Here is a 17569-nt window from a genome sequence, read left to right on the forward strand (position 1 = left end):
AACACTCCGAGATTGTGTTATTTACTGGAAAAGAAAAACGGAAAACCTGCTCTGACAAGGAATCACATCCAAAGACCTTCCAAGTCTGTATGATCCAGCTGGAATAGAGCATCTTTAATCTGTCTGGAACACAGACAGGACCTTAGTACATACCTTTAATCCCTAACAATGAAGATAAAGCTAGTTGTAGAAGGAATCAGCCATGTTTGAATGTCTAATTGAGGGGCAGACAAAGTGATAAATCAGAGAAAGATCTGACAGACTGAGTCAGAGATAAAATACTCCCAACTCTCATGAGAATAGCTCAGGAAGAGAGTCAATTTAAAAGAGCAGCCAAAGGGTGGGGGGGGGGGAGGCAGTTTTACTGAGACTGTTTTAGAGAGACAGGTTGCAGGTGAGCCAGAATGAGCCAGAGGATGAGAAGCCAGAAGATTAGAACAGATTGCCAGAGTTAGTTTGAAGCCAAGCAGAGCAATTCTGTCAGAAGCTGAGAGAAGCCGGTTTTAATCAGTCAGCTTTGGAGAGGAGTTTGGGCCAGAACAGCAAAGTTGAAACAGCAAGCCAGACTTTAGAAAGACCTAGAAAGGGTGAGTTTATTCAGCTGTAAGCCTCCTAGATAAGAATTACATCTGGCAAATAAAAGATTAGGATGGTCAGGGAAGTATTTCCTAAGGAGATATTTAAGCCTAAACCCAAAGAAGGCACTCTAAAAGGAAGAGAAATAGTGTGCAACAAACATCTCGGCATCCATGATATTGGCAAATGAACTAAGAGCATGATTACAAATGCATAAGAATGTCACGGGCATCCTGACTATCATTACAATCCTTGTAAGTTTGTAGAAAGCAAGCAATACAAGATAAAAATCAATGGATGGCAGGCAGGAGATCAATATTTTCTTTGTTAGCATTCTTGGTTTTTCCACAACACAATCATTTTTTCCCTATTGTGAGATCTTTAGCTCTTCAACAATAGAGTTATCAGTTAGAAGAAGACTGTGAACTCCTCTCTGAGACATGTATATGTAAGATTTTCATTTGGGAAACTAAAAGACAAAGATGGTATTAGATCTTGATAGGTTCTAAGAAGACTTCAGCTGATTATAAGGAAGGTAATAGTTGTTAAGGACATGGCCCCATTCTCCTAATCCTTCAACCCAACATGAAAAAAATGGGAGTTTTGAAAAACTAATGCACTTGAAATAGTGTTGTGGTGGACTAGTATAACTGGTATCCCTATAACATTAGAAAGGCGCAGGGGTAAGGCTGGTAACATCACTCAGCAGGGCAAGGTTCTCGCTGTCCAAACCCAGTGACTGTCCAATCACCAGAAAGCACATGAAGGTAAAAGGAGAGAACCAACTGTACAAAGCTGTTCCTTGACCTCCACCTGCACACGGCAACACAGGCAACTAACTCCCCATGCATATCACACACACACACACACACACACACACACACACACACGCTAAAACAAAAGTCTTTCATTTGTAATACAAATTTTAAATAAGAAAATGAAAACATTCTTGAGATCTTAGCTCAGTTGGTGAAGTCCCTGTCTAGCACCTACATCCCTTTTGTTCGATCTTCAGAACCGTACAAATGGGGCAGGGTAGGGCACACCTGAAATCCTGCATGGGAGAGGTTAAGGCAGAAGGACCAAAACTTCAAGACCAGACTTGGCTATATAGCAAATTTGAAGCCAACCAGGCTACATGAAACTGTCAGAGAAGGTGGGGACATGGGGGAGGAAGAGGAAGAAAAAGAAAAGGCAGAGTAGGAGAAAGGAGAAAACAGGTGAACAGTGAGAAAGGCATATGGGGAGAAGCTGAATAGATAACTGGAGGATTGTGTTTGTAAGCCAAAAGAGCTAAAAGCTGCCAGCAAACAGGGCTGAAGGAGAAAGAAGGAGAAAGTTTACCCTGCAGCCGTGAGAATTAGCGCATCCCGGCCAACAGTTTGGTTTCTGATTTTAGCTTCTAGGATAAAGGCAATTAATTTCTGTTGCTTTAAGCTGAGTTTTTGTCATTGACTATAGCAGCCATGTGCTAAAACTGTGACATATGAGAAGCCAAAATGGGCATCTGTCATTAGAAACAGAATTAAATCCGGCTGTTCTAGAATAAAATGCAATGCCAAAACCGTATGTTTAAAAAGTCAGTGGATAAACTGAAGGCATGGCCATCAGCTAGTGGTCAGACGTGCCTCGGGTCAGCGGTAGACTGCCCACCTGGCAAGCAGGAGGCTGGGTTTGAGCTCATTCACTGCAGGGCAGAGGGAGTGAATGGGGCCAAACAAGCACATTAGAGAGGGAGTTGGTCAACAGAAAGCTGGAATGTTGGATTTAATGCTACAGCCAAGATAGGCAAAGGAGTGCATGCCTTTAATCGCAGCATTTGGGAAGCAAAGGCAGGTGGATCTCTCTAAGTTGGAGGCCAGCCTGGTCTACAAAGTGAGTTCCAGAACACTCAGGGTCACACAGAGAAACCCTGTCCCAAAAACAAGAAAGAAATAGAGGGGGGGGGGGGAGAGGGAAAAGGGAGAAAGAAAAAGAAAGACGAGAGATGGGGGGAAGGCAGATGAGAGAGGAGGGAGGGAGAATAGGAAAATAATTCTGCCCAAATTATGCCTTCAAAATTGCACCCCCCCAAAAGAGGACGTATTTACTTTGTAGATTATAAGACTTAAAAAATATTTGCTATTTCTCTCTCTCTCTCTCTCTCTCTCTCTCTCTCTCTCTCTCTCTCTATATATATATATATATATATATATATATATATATATATATATATAATGTGTGTGTGTGTGTGTGTGTAAGGGGATTAGCAATGTGACTCTAGTATTCTCATGGGGTTTAGTCAGACTTGGGGAATGATCCAAAGATTTGACTGGGGCTCGGCGGTACACCTGCAAAGCAGTTCATTCTCATGGTCAGCAGGCTGGACCTCAGGAGACACTTGCTCTTCTGCATTGTGGGACTCTCTAAATAATTGCAAGAGTACCTATGGCATGGGCTTTCACCGCCCAGAGAAAATGGCCCAAAACCACAAAGGATGCAGCAAGCGATGTAGACTCAGAAGATGCTCCAACACCGTTCTTTTGGGCCCCTACTTCACTGAGCCTTCCAAACCCCTGTAGCTAGAGGGGAATCTGGCAAATGCACGTTGCTTTTGTGGTTTTGTTGGTTTTCTTGCTTTCACCTTTACATTTACAATGCAGAACCCCACATTAGAAGGGAGATGAGGCCAGTGATAAGTACCAGTACAGCAGATCTTTCATGAAGACCATGATGCCTGGACTGATAAATTTCCTAAGGCGGATAATCAGATCCCAGACAGCAGAGAGTGCAGCTGAGTCAAGCTTAGGAGGTTTCAATGCAGAAAGAAAAGTACGTATATTACAAAAACCAAAGAGCTCATTTCATTTTTCTTTTTTCATTTACCCATGACCCATAACTTATGAGGGGCAGTAAGAACAGAAGGGGCCATGACTGGTTCTCAGTCGAAGAACCATGTTGGTAACCGTATCTAGATAGCAGAGTCTCGGAAACCTTTCCATTGATAACCCTTTTGTGGTATGTCTTCTAAACAGTGGAGACCCGCTGTTGCTGCTGATGGCGGAGGGGGGGGGGCAGTGGAGAAGTTAAGCACAGATGGCTGGATTGTCATCACAGCAAGGTCCTTCCTTCTAGAGTAGACGACATCTCACGGCCCCCTCACCAGTACCTCAGATCATGTTTCGGTCCACTCTACTCTTGCTTTCTCCAGAAACTCCATGGTGGCGGTGGTGGTGCACATCCCAATCCCAACACCTGAGCGGCAGAGGAAGACAGAACTCCGTGACTTCCAGGGCAGCCCAAGCTACAGAGTAAGACTCTGTCTGAAACAAATGATGTGGGGCAAGGGGGAAAGTACAAAAGAAAACAAACCCCAGAACTTTCCAATTTTCTTTATATGCTGAAAATTTTAAATTAGACACAAGGTGAAAAGAATAACACACGGATTTCCTGTGGGCTCATCACCCATGTTTAACAATGTAGGGTCCCAGTTGCTTCACCCTCTTGCATGCTGAGATATTTTAGAATAAATCGTAGGTGTCAATGCCAATCCAATGTACCGCTGGACATTTTTTATTGTAAGGCTATTTTAGTTCCATAACCATGATGTCATGACTGTAACGAATAAAATCATGAAGGGCCTTATTCTGGTGCTAGAAGAGAAATGGGCCTTAGTGTATGCTAAGCCAGTGGTCTATCACTGAGCTATACCCAGGCCTCTTTGATCTCTTGGTATTTTAAACTCTTGGTATTTTAATTAAATGGTGTTGCAGCTAACTTGCCTGAGTCAAGGCCTACAGTTCCATACATTGGTCCATTTGACTATGTCTTAAGTTTCTCTTAACCCAGAACAGCATTTCTCCCACTTCCGCCAATGCCATTCGCTTGGAAGCAGGGGCACTGTCCTGTCTGATAGTACACATTTTAGATGTGCCTGCTGAGTGGTCACCTTACCTCTCCTACTATCCATTAGGACTACGGTCTAGGGAGTGTTGCTCCGCTCTGTGGCTGCACGGGCTGTGTGTATGGGCAGCACGTAATGCTTACTGTTTTCTGGTCAGTGTGTTCTAATGAGAGTCAGTGGCTGGGTTACACATTTCTCCACTAACCTCTCTCTCTTTTCTCTCCATTTCCTCCTCTCTCTTTTCATCTCTCCTTACAGGATCTTGCTATGTAGCCCAAGCTAGCCTATAATTCACCAGGCAGCCCTGAATGAACTTAATCTTATGATTGTCTTGCCTTTACGGCCCAAATCTGAGTCTTGGGACAGAGTGTAAGAACATGGTACCATGTTCAGTTTATTAATCCTTATTCAGTGTTAGATTACTTCTCCACAAGTTGTAAGATTTTTTAAAATAATCTGTCTGTTCTATTGAACACTATTTTGTCTCATCATAGATAAGCTGTTTTATTCCTTGAAGCACAGAGACCAGGGCAAGTAGACTAAATGTCCACTCAATTCCCTTTCACAGCCAATTGTCAGAGCAATGAATTAATAAATCAATGAGCGTCTTATTTATTTTGCCTTTGTTATTGTTTTACTCTAGTTTTCTTCCTTCCTCTTTCTGTCTATTGTGGTGAATTCATACTTGTAAAACACTTCTATATTCCACTCACTATTATTATTTTGATAACCAAATTACTCTCTGGCCATTGAGATCCCCTCCAACTTAGGTTTTTGCTTTGTGACAGAACAGCATTAGTGTCTGTTTCCACAATAACTAGACGGCTTGGGGATAACCAGTCTGGCCACAGTATCAGCCTCTCTTCTAAGAAGAGGTGTTATGTAGAAATGGTTTTGAGCAATCGCCAGCATGGCCTTAGGGATGCTCACAGCACGGGGTTGCCTTTGCTTTCAGTCATTCAGCTGACAAAGCTGAGGAATGTACACTGGTAACAGAGAGAGATCGTGAATTTAGAATTCTACCTCTGTGAGTTTAAGACTAAAAGGTCTTTAAACTTCTTTTATATCTGCCTTCAAACACTAAAAATGTTGTTCCTTAATAACATGAGCATATTTTTGCTTTAACTGAAACAGGCATGATTGTGTTAGCACTACAACTAACCACTAATGAGTACAGTTGCCAATGGTGTCCTGGCAGTCCCCTTCCCATTAGAATATGTTCCACTGAGGACAGTCATTTAAAATGCTATTTCTAGAGTGGTTAGAAGTGTTCATCTCACTACATATTCACACATATGTAGAACCCATGCCTGCTTCTGTTCATGTTTGTTACTCAAGATTTTAGTTTTCTCTCTACCCGGATATACTTTCTTTAAGATCACTCAGGGTGGGGGGATGGGCAGGGTTCACTGAACAGAGATGGTTTCCCTACCCAGGAACAGAAGGCCCTTGGCCTTTCAACACCTTTAACACTTACATGTCTTATTCTTCTCTTAGACCAGTGGCTCTCAACCTGTGTGTCACAACCCCTTTGGGAGCTGAGATATCCTTTCACAGGGGTCAGATATCAAATATCCTGTAGACCAGATATTTGTGGCATGATTAATAACTGTAGCAAATTTTTCAGTTATGAAGTAGCAATAATAATGATTTTATGGTTGGGGTCACTACAACATGAGGAACTGTATTAAAGGCCCACAGTATTAGGAAGGTTAGCACCGTCTTAGACAATCATTGTACATTCTATTTCTAGGATGTTAGTTCGCAATCCATTTCTAGGAAAAGCCTTTTCTAATTCTTCTTAGATTTGGTTTGGAGTCTGTGTTTTCCTGTTCATCCCTTACTTGAATAATTTGTCATCTCTTGACAGGAAATTCAATGATAATATGGTCTTATTTGCATTAGATCCCAGGACTTAACATAGTGCCTGGCCTAAAATAGATTACAAGAAGCAATCTATTAGATGAATGCAGTGTATTAGATTTAGTAAGATTGATAGACTATAATGGCTTGACTTGTCCTGCTAGAGCAAAAGCAGAAACCACTACCCAAAGTCTAAAAGACTGAGCATACGAAAAAATGCATACCTGAAACCCAAGGTTATAACAGGAAAGAAGACATACAATATAAACCCATGCAGCTATAGTCACCCGAATTTTGACAAAGATGCCAAAAATATGTTTCAAAACTGATAACTTTTTCTGAAAAAAAAATGGTGCTGAGAAAACAGGATATCTACATGCAAAAGAATTAAAATAATCTTTGTTCCTCACTGTGTGCAAAAATCAACTGGAAATGGATCAAAAGTAAAACCTGAAACTGAACCATTAGAGGGAAAAGCAAGAGAAACATTTCAAGATACAGGGAAGGCCTTTCTGAATAGGACCTCAGTTGTGCAGGAAATGACGTTAATAACTGAAAAATGGTATCACACGAAATTAAAATTATTCTTCCCAACAAAAGGAACGATCTGGTGAAGAGATACCCTACATAATTGGAGGGAAATTTTTGTTATATATCTGGAGTGGAATTACCATCTAGAACATATGAAGAACTCATAAAACTAGATAAGAAATCAAATAACTCAATCAACAAACAGGCTAATAGATGGAGTAAAAACGTCCAGTAAACAGAGCAGAATATGTCCAGTCTCACTGACCCCCAGACAAATGCAAATCAAACTATACTGAAATTGTATACTCACTCTGAGACAAACAGGCATTAAAATGACGTAAGGATGGGGACAATAGAAACCACACATGGCCCATCACCATGGAAATCTGTACGGAGTTCCTCCTAAACTTAAAGTAGGTGTACCTTATAACCTAGCTATGTCTGTTCATCCACCAAAGGACTCCAAGTCAGCACATCATGGAAACCTTTGTATAACTATGCTTTTGTAGCACAACCCACAGTAGCTAGGTATCAGAGCTAATCAGCGTAGCTGTCACCATAGGAAACGACAAAAGGTCACATGTATAGACAGAATGATACGTTTTTTAGCCATAAAGAACAACAAAGTTATGTTATACAGGACAATAGAAATGGCTGCAGATAATCAGAGTATGCAAAGTGAGCTGGTTTTAGAAAGGCACTATGTGCTTTCTGTCATTTGTCACTTCTAGATTATATACAGATACGTAAATTATATAGATATATGCATACCTTACTTACAAATGCACATATGACATGAAAGTAGAAGTGAAAGTGTCTAGGAGGACAAAGGGGACAGACAGGAGTAGGGTGGGGAGATGGGAAATATACTCAAGGAACTCTGTACCTGCATGAAAGCAGTCCCTGTAATACGTCACCATGTACAATGGACACACACCAATGACAATAAATACAGAAAACCTAAGATTTAATAAAGTCTGAAAGTCCACGAGAAAAGGCAGTAACATTCAAATCTCTAAACTTGAGAAATGCAAGCTATTAGGAGGCACTCTTGGGTGTGCAAAAAGATACTGTGCTTTTCCATATGCTATTTAACATTTGTGAGAGTTGCAGCTTCCAGCTCAATGACCTGACCCAGATCTGTCAGGCCATAGGTGGCTTGCTCCAAAATAGATCTTGCCTGCCTAGTTGGGAAAGATATTTCTTCAGGCCTTAAATAATTCACATAGAAATAGAGCCTACTGGAAATAAAGCAGATGTGTAGAAGTTTCTCTTTTATTTTTAAGTTAAATTTAAACTCATTTATTTTAAATGTTACTATCGTTTGATTATGTAAGGCGGTGTATGATTCAAAAACCAAATGACATAAAAAGTTGTCCATTCCAAGAAGTTTCATTCCAAATCTTATTTCTGGCAACTTCATTGCCTATGGCCCGCTGCACCACTAATAAATACGTTCATTGATGTGTTCTCAATATTTATTTGTATGTCCAGAAATAAATTGTATTCATAATCTCCTGTGTTTTTCCCAAGACATGAGAGATAGTGTGTGTTATATTGTTTCACCTGCGCAAATGTATTCTGAAGATATTTATATAACAAAGAGCTTTTAAATTCTTCTCCACAGTTGTGTTGAATTTAAAAAGGTAAAGTTAACTGCTCGCTCTTTAATGCTGGTATTTCTGATTGTTCGCCACTATAATGCTGTAACGCATATATAATCTCATATTAGCTTTCCATCACCACAACAAATACCGAGACAGTGGGCTGATGTGGGGGGAGAGGTTTATTTTCACTTACAGTTTTACAATTTTAGTCCGTGATTCCTTAGCCCCTTTGCTGTGGGCGCAGCAGTGTATCAGCATGTCTAGAGCCCACAGCACAGTAAGGCCACCCACGTCACGGTCAGAGAGCACAGAAAGAGGAAAGGGTCAGTTCCCTCCCGTAGCAAGTGACCTAAAGACCCCAAGTCCTAAAGTCTGACCACTTTCCAGTGGTGCTCCCTCTGAGGACCAAGCACATGGGCATGTGGACATTTAAGAAACTGTATTATGCCTTCAAAAGGAAAGAAAAATTAATTTAGATGAGACTACAGAGTGTGGATCAGAATGCGGATGAGAACAATCTGGCAGCTAGTGGAGGTCAGAGTTCCCCTGTGGGCCTGCGGAGTTGGGACTTCGGGGACATCCATAATCACTTAGATGTGTAGCAAATGACCAGGCAGACTTTTCAAGGGGATGTTTTTCCTGATTTGTTTTACGCGTGGAAAATGCTTGGTTCTTGAATTTTTCCAAGAGAGATAGATGTTCATCAAGTACTGGGGTTCAACTGCCCAGCCCAGGCCATTAGGCTTAAGATGTTTTTAGCATTTAGGAGATGGTATCAGTGTGCTCTTAGGAGGACAGAAAATAATTGCAAACACCTATTCTTAGCCAGCGTCCCACATTCTGATCACTGTTTACAAGACTTATGACTAAATGTCTTCAAAAAGTACTTCCTGGCTGGCATTGACTTGGTAATGTCCGTGGATACAGTACAGCAGAGACTGTCCGTGGTCCATTAAACATTCACCCCCTTGGCTCTAGCTCTTCCCCATGACACAGCCTACACTAACCGCATCCCCATCACAGTGGTTCAACCTGACCCATCTGAATTCATCATGACAACATGCCCTCTGAAGACTTCCAGACGGCCTGCTTTGGGACAGTGGATGCTGGGAGACACACCAACTGGTTGGGTAGGCTACGTATTAGTGAGAGAAGGGAGAGTCACAGCCCCTTCCTTGTTCCATAATGCTTACATCTTAAAGGTCTGCTCAGTCTCATAGTGTAGGAGGTAGATCCATCTGGGCTTTTTTTTTTTTCTTTCTTTTTTACTTCAATAGAATGGAGCTGTGGAGACTTGGGCTTTCCATCTATCCTTTCCTAAGAACCTGAACTTATTTCACTCCCCTGAAAACATGGTAGTCCATCAACACCTTTAGAACTTAGACTCATCCTTCAGGGTACACCAAGGACTTGGTTTTGTACTTTTCCAAGAGATCATGCTTAGATCACGGCACACAAGGTGTCTTAGGTTCAGCGTCTCTATTCTGCTGCCTTTCATATTAGGGTCACTGCGTGTAAGCATTGAAAAGAGAATTAGGTCTGCTTTATGAAAGGGTTTTGTTGTTTTGCTTTAAAATTTTTCTCTTTAAAGATAGAATAATCCCAACCGACAGGCTGTCAGTTTGGCCCAACGATAAATACTACTTTACAGAGGAGAAGCACTCTAGTGGCTACGCTCCATGCTTCCTCTTGAATGGTCAGAGATTAGGGACAAAGGCCTGTAGCACACAGGGAATAAACCGACCCCCGTGTGTGTGTGCTTCAAAGGTAATTTATATACTGGGAGGAGTTTTGCATTTTAGAGCCAGAAAGCAGACTTCCTTATTTAATTGGCAGTGTCACGCACAAGAGTAAAAGTACGATGCCCTCCGTTAACACACTAGTTTCATGGGTTGTCTGCACGGCAGGGGTTGGAGAGGGGACTTGGTGGCTCAGCTAAGAGCACTTGTGGCTCTTGCTCAGTTCCCAGCGCCCACACGGTGGCTCACAACCAGCTAGTTCCAGAGAATCTGATGCCATCTTCTAAGCTCCTTGGACACACACATGATGCATACATATGTGCAGACAAAGCACTCACAAAAAAATCTAAAAACAAACCATTAAAGAAAAATAACTTATCCAATAAAAAATTTTTAATTTTTTTTTTAAAATGAGAAGAAAACTTGATATAGGACAATTCTTCTTTCTTCATTTATATCATGACATATCTATGTAGTAAGTTCAAGGGCAACCTTGGGCTGCATAAGTTTCTTTTTCTTTCTCCCCAAACAAACAAACAACATCAAGCAAAGAAAATCCCCAAGTAATGGGGGTTTTTGTTTAGTTTAGTTTTAAGTAAATCAAACTTGCTATATAATTTTTTGGTGTTCCTGGTACTAAGTAAGTGAGAAATTTACTGTTATAATCTATCTTATAGATATTCAGAACTGCATAGAAAACAATGACTAACTATAGGAGAAATAAGAAATTATATTCTGGTAATTAACTTGAAAACTTTACTTCCTTATGAACTTTATATTAATCTACATTTAACTATGTTAAATAACTATTTTTACAAAACTGAATTATTCCTACAAAGAATGTCAGAAAATATACATATACACATTCAGCTTGGACTTTTAAAACACAAAAGTTAATTATACAAAAATGTATTGACAGAAACAGAAAACAATATATGTGCTACTACCAAAATCAAACCTGCTGCGACCGGCTTCCCTAAATTGAGGTATTTTTGCCTATTGGCATATTGCAAAATAGAAAATCCAACCCCTGAGAGTGTCAATAGAGTGTCTAAGTTCTCTCAGCTATCAAGAAGAACACCAAGGCGGTGGACGTAAGATGAGCTTGCGGGAGACACTAGAATCGGTGGACTTGGCGAGCCTGGGTCTTAATGCTCAACCGAATGACTGTAACAGAGCTAGCGGCTTTTACACTTTGGCACACAAGTGAATGATCAAATGTTTGTTTTGCCAAGCTAATACAAAATCAGATCAAGACTCTCTTTGCTAGGAAGTGCTTGCTCTACCGTGCCATCTGCCTGTTTCTATACCCAGCTGCCGTGGGGGCAAGAACACGGCTCTGCAATGGCCAATGGGGCCGTGTCTTCCCTTTTTATTCACGATAGCACGTTTATTTTAGGATCCTTTAAATCACACATCTTTTCAAGCTATAGGAAGATGTCTGAGGCTGAGAATGATTAAGTTTGGAGGTAGAAAATACGGATAATTTAATCTTCGAAGGCACAGCGGGGACTCTGGTTAATCTTAAATGTATTGTAGAGAGTAGAACTAAAAATTAACTTTGCAACAGTAACAACAACAACATCATAGTAAAGTGGTTTTTGTACTTAAAAGTATAGTAAATGAATTAACTTTGCTTTTGCCATAAATCTAAGGCACATATAGACGGCAGGAAGCACAATTTTTCTTATGGAAAGAGATGGCGGAGTTTGGCATTAAGTTCTCTCTCTTTGCTTAAAAGATCCAGGCTGTGCTTTTTGAAGGCTTCAGACTGGAGACGCAGCTCATCGTAAGCTTTTTGGATTCCATCTACCTTCCGCTGAAGCTCGCGAACTCTCAGGTTGCTATCAACGGCCACGGCCTCTTGCTCGAAGCGTTCTAGCGCATGCTTCCTGGCCATGGCTGCTGTCTCCAACTTCTCCTCAAGCTGGCGGATCTCAGCCTGTTTGTTCTGAAGCACCTTGCCCCTCTCCATGGACAGCTGCAGCAGTTCGTCTTTCTCACGCAGGGCAGTCTGCAGCCTGGCCTTCAGCTCCTGGTTCAGGTTGAGGTTAGCCTCGTGGTCCTTCTCCATCCGCTCCGTGGCCTGCCGGTGTTGCTGCCTGACGCTCTGCAGCTGGCTGCGCAGCTGCTCGGTCTCCTTGGCATGGGCACAGGCCTGCTGGCTCTGCAAACCCAGCAGCTCCTCCTCTCGGGCTTGAGCCTGGCTGGCCTCGTGAGCACGTCTCTGTTTCAAGACCTCCAGTTCCTCCGCCAGGGCCTTGTTATGCGCAGTGAGCTGCAGTACCTTGTCCTCCTGGTCTTTCAGAGCCTGGCTGAAGAGGCTGTTATTCTCCTGCCTCAGCTTCTCATTCTCCTCCTTCAGCTTGATGTTTTCACTCTTGTGCTCGTCCTTGAAGCGGATCATCCGCTCGTGGTTGGCTGCCAGGGTCATAAAGCGACTCTCCAGCTTTTGGATGTGTTCACTCTGGGCCTTCATCTTCTCCATCTCCTGCATCCTCTTCTCCTCCAGCTCCGAGTTGAGCAGTTCTAGGATCTGGCAGCGTTCCAGGGCCTCATCGGATCTGCGTTTCAGGATGCAGATGAGCTGGGATTGTTCTTGGATGCGGGAGCGGAGCATAGCCTTCTCGCCCTTCTCCTCCTCGGACAGTCCCCTAAGGTTGGCCAAAGCTTCTCTCAGACCGTCCATTTCCTTAAACCCCAATTCGTCATCCTGGTTTTGCAGGTTTTCGTTTTGTTTTCCTAGGATCTCGTCGGGGGCTGGGGTATCCATCCGAAGCGTCTTCTCCTCCTGCGGCATAGACGCTCTGCGGGAGAACTGACTTCAGTCTTTCCCCCTTCCGATTTCAAAAGGTCGTTGCTATGGACGCTCAGCACTCTTTCCAGCAGTTGGTTTTTCCAGTAAGGAGTCCTGTAATTGGTGGACAAACCTGCAGAATGCAGTGAGGTAATAGGGGGAGTCTAGTGCCAATCTGGTCAAGCCACGCCTGTATTCTGAACCAATCACAGCTCTCAGTTCGCTGCCACTCTCCCGCCTGGGCAGCGTAGGTATAAGCCAACCACTAAGTCAGCCTTCTGTTCACCACAGGGGACAGATCCTGATTTCTCATAAGAGTAAACAAAGCAAGCGTACAGAGACTTATTCTCCTCTTTGTTCTAAGAAGCTGCTGTCTATAGAAACATGGTTGCCATGGGTACAGACAAAGGAGAGTCTGGACCCAAGTCTTAGCTCAGCTGCTCTAAATGAAATTTCTTTTGTTTCCTTTAACACCGACCTTACCTCTGGGAATGGATACCTTTAGTTAGACACGCAACCTTCCTGTTTACCTATTGGGAAAATACATTAACAGACAGAAACACAATGAACCACACAGATGCGATCAAATCAGAAGCAAGCAAACAACGAAAAGAAAAAAAAAAAAAAAAAGAAAACATGATGATTACACTTGTGCCTTGCGCGATGGAGAGATGGAGATATAAGTCTGTTCCACAAGACGCCAATGGTGATAATCGAATATGTATAAAAGTGTCAGATAATATTGACATATTAATACAAAGCTTAGAGGCATTAATAGAGCATCATGTTAAAATAGGAATAAATAAACATATTTAGAAAACAAGGAGCCAGAAACAGCTGAGCAATGGACCTCAAGAATGATCCAGCAAATGCAAGTAAAAATTAGATGATATTTTATCCACCAAACCCAGTAAACATAAATAAAACTCTCATGATTTATGATTTCCAGGACTTGTGAGGGGATGGTGAGAGACATCCTTTAGGTTATGGACGGAAATCAGCTAACAGTGTCTTGTTAGCTAAAGGTGCTTTAACTGTATTGTGAGCTAGAAATTGCCCTTTCGGGGAGCCCTTTGTTTAAAAAAATCAGAAAAAAAATACCTCGTGCAAAGCTTTTGCCTTGCCATCTGCCTCATAATTATTAAGAAACTCGAAACCTAGATGTCCGAAAGAAATGGCTAATTGAGCATTGTCATGTCTTAAAAAACATTTTCATGGCACAGAACATACTTAATGTTAGAGAAATAAGTGAGGGAAAGGGTTAGACTTCAGATATACCTGTGTGGTGACAGAGAAGTCTGTGTCTTTAAAACTGCTGTAGGGATGTTCAAATGCTTCCGTTTTCACTGACAACAAAACATTAAACAAACGGGTTGAGATGCTGTCTTTGGTCTCAAATATTTGCGATTGTTTTCCAGATCACAGAGTTTGGTCTATACAGGGATGACAAGGCTGAGGGCTAGAAATTTTTCTAAACTGGGTGTTTTTATGCTCTTAAAACATTTTAACTGATCAAGGCATAAATATTATACATAGCAACAGGGTACTGTACAATGTCATATACAAATACACACATATTTTCAATCGGATTAAATATATCTGTCTGTTCAAACTTAATCACTTCTTTCCTTCCTCCTCCCTCTCTCCTTCCCTCCCTCCTTCCTCCCTTCTTTTTTTTTCTCTCTTTCTTTGAGAAAGGGTCTCATTTAGCCTAGGTTGGCCTCATAAGAACTATGTAACCAGGCATGACTCTGAACTTTTGACCCTCCTATCTCTGCCTCTGGAATGTTGGAGTATAGGCATTGAGCTACTGAACTCTGTTTATGTATTAGCTTTCCTAATGGTTGTTAGGAAAAGATGGAGAGTGTGACCAGGACCATGAAAGAAAAGAGATGTCCCAGGTTTTGGCACCAATGATAGGAAAAAGATGAAGAGAGTAGGGAATATGCTCCATGGAGGTGAGGGGAGGCACGGGGGCAGGGGGATGCCTCTGGGGGATCCATGTTGGGAATCCCTTCCCCCTGAGGGACCAGCCACACAGAGGTATAGTACAGAATAATTTATTCAGGGCATGGGGAGGGGAGTTAAGTGAGTAGTAGGAGAAGGGAAGAGAAGCAGAGGCTGGCCATGAGCACATGGGGGGGGGGGGGGAGAATGGGGAGAGGAGGGGCAAGTGGGCAGAGCATACCTGGCTGTTGCCAGGTAACTGTGGGGTGGGGTATACATACTTGGCTGTTGCCAGGTAACTGTGGGGTGAAGTTTACAGAATCCCAACAATGGTAAAACCATTTACACATCCTCGCTTCTGCTTTTGAAATGCACTACAGTGTGTTCCCTATGTTCACTCTATTATTTGATGGCTGAGCAGAATGTCTTATTCCCATCTACATGTAACAGTCTTAATTGGGGTTTCCACTGCTGTAAAGAGACATCATGACCAAGACAGTTCCTATAAGGGACATTTCACTGAGGTTGACTTACAGGTTATGAAGTTTATTCCATTATCATTATGGCCAGAAACATGGCAACATCCAGGCAGGCATGGCACAGAAATTGAGAGGTCAACATCTTCATCCAAAGGAAGCCAGGAGCAGACTGTCTCCTGACAGCTAGGAAGGGGGTATCTCAAAGCTCACCCCCAAAGTGACGCACTTCCTCCAGCAAGGTCACAACTCCTAATAGTGCCACTCCAAAGAGCCAAGCAGTTTCAAACCTCTATAAACCATAACTCAGTCCCAGTCCTAGTTCATTTGTTTTTTCCTTTTCTTCTTGTTGAGGGAAGAAGATTTTTTCAGGTTACAGTCCATCACTGAGGAAAACCAGGACAACAACCAGAGCAGAAGCAATGGAGGGGGCTGCTTACTGGCTTGTTTAGCCTGCCTTGTCACAGCATGAAAACATGGTGGACAGAGCAGCCGCACTGCTGTTATACAGCAGACCTTGGCTACAGTTTCTTCAGCTGTAGGTCTTTCTGTAACAGCTGCTGCTGAGTTACCACTCTTAAAGTCTGGATTGAGTTGGTTTCCTAAACTGAAAATTTAACATATTCTAAAGTAAAAATAAAAGTATATATTAACCAGGATACTGTGGATAGTTTCAAATGTGGTCAGGAAGACTACCCTCTCTAAAAATCAGCAGGTCACAAAACAAAAGTAAGCAAAACATAAGGAGAGGAATCTGGGGGAGAGACTTGTGAGGAAGTGGGGGGGCATAGGCCATGGGAAGGAAATAAGAGAAGGCGGGGGGGGGGGATGAGAGCTATTAAAATGGACTATATAGTTGTCTGAACTTGTCAGAGAAATTTTACCCAAAAATGTGAAAAAAATACAAAGCTGTAAATAAGCGTTGCTTTCTCAGTTTTACGCGGCTTGCTTGAATCTCAAGCCGTACCGTATGAACTAGAACGTGAACAGTGGAGACAAACGAGAGGAAACTGGAATGTCTCTTCTTGTTCTGCACAGTGAGCACCGGGCTTGTCCATTACCTCATATGGTCATGTGACACGACAGCCTGAAATTACAAAGTATATTTTCTACAGCAGCTGTTTCTCCAGGATGGGGTAACAGTCTCCCTCACTACCTAGCTAAGCCCCACACGCATAATGAAAATTCAGTGATCTCTGTCTGCTGAATGGGTTTTCCACATTTAAAAATGGACTTTGTGAAGTACAAATTAACTTCTCTAACATCAAATCCATAATTTTTTTTTGAAATTTAAAGAAAAAAATTATTGAAGATCTGAAAAACAACTCCCACAAGATTGACTTTTCCATAAAACTGCAGCTACACAATGCTTTGTGTCTATCGTGTTAAAACGTGCATTAGACACACATACAAAAACCATGGGAACAAGCCACCGTTCTTCAACAATTGAGCAAAGATGAAATGCCTAAGAAACAACATGGATGACTTGCAAAGGGACGAGTGTTGAGTTATAGACACTGAAGTGACCTTGGCCCCAGGAATCAGAGCATTTTGTCACAGAGCATTAACACATAGTATAAAGGTGCGTAGTGTCAAAGGAACAGAACCAGCAGTGTTCAAAAGCAGCTTCGTCAACCAGACTAACACTACAGCATGTCTCTCTGTTGTCCATCACTGATACACTGGTAGAAACTTTGAAATTAAAAAAAAAAGAAAGAAAAAAGAAGCAGTTATTCCATTCATTTCCTCTGTTTAAATTCAAACAGAAAACAAAGATCAATTCTGTTATACACTAACGGTCTTCAAAGTACATCCTCTGTACAAGAGAAGGACTGAGACCCAAACTGTTCACAGAGACCCAAGCACATATGAGAGAGAACACACCTGAGAGAGCACAGGTGAGAGAGAGCACAGGTGAGAGAGCACACATGAAAGAGAGCACAGGTGAGAGAGAGCACAGGTGAGAGAGAGCACATGAGAGAGAGCACATGAGAGAGAGCACAGGTGAGAGAGAACACACCTGAGAGAGCACAAGTGAGAGAGAGCACAGGTGAGAGCACAGGTGAGAGACAGCACAGGTGAGAGAGAGCACAGGTGAGAGAGAGCACACCTGAGAGAGAACACACCTGAGAGAGCACAGGTGAGAGAGA

The 17569-nt window shown here is 42.2% G+C and overlaps 1 protein-coding gene across 1 annotated transcript; it reads right to left on the reverse strand.

Moving 5' to 3' along the window:
* Positions 1–11886: 11886 nt before the first annotated feature.
* On the reverse strand, positions 11887–12999 carry CCDC89 (coiled-coil domain containing 89; the record flags this gene model as incomplete). Its single annotated transcript, XM_080913109.1, has 1 exon — positions 11887–12999. One exon carries the CDS (start codon positions 12997–12999, stop codon positions 11887–11889), a length of 1113 nt encoding a protein of 370 aa, XP_080769235.1.
* Positions 13000–17569: the final 4570 nt, after the last annotated feature.

This window comes from Micromys minutus (genome assembly GCF_963924665.1).
Source record: "Micromys minutus genome assembly, chromosome: 2".
Classification (NCBI taxonomy): domain Eukaryota; kingdom Metazoa; phylum Chordata; class Mammalia; order Rodentia; family Muridae; genus Micromys; species Micromys minutus.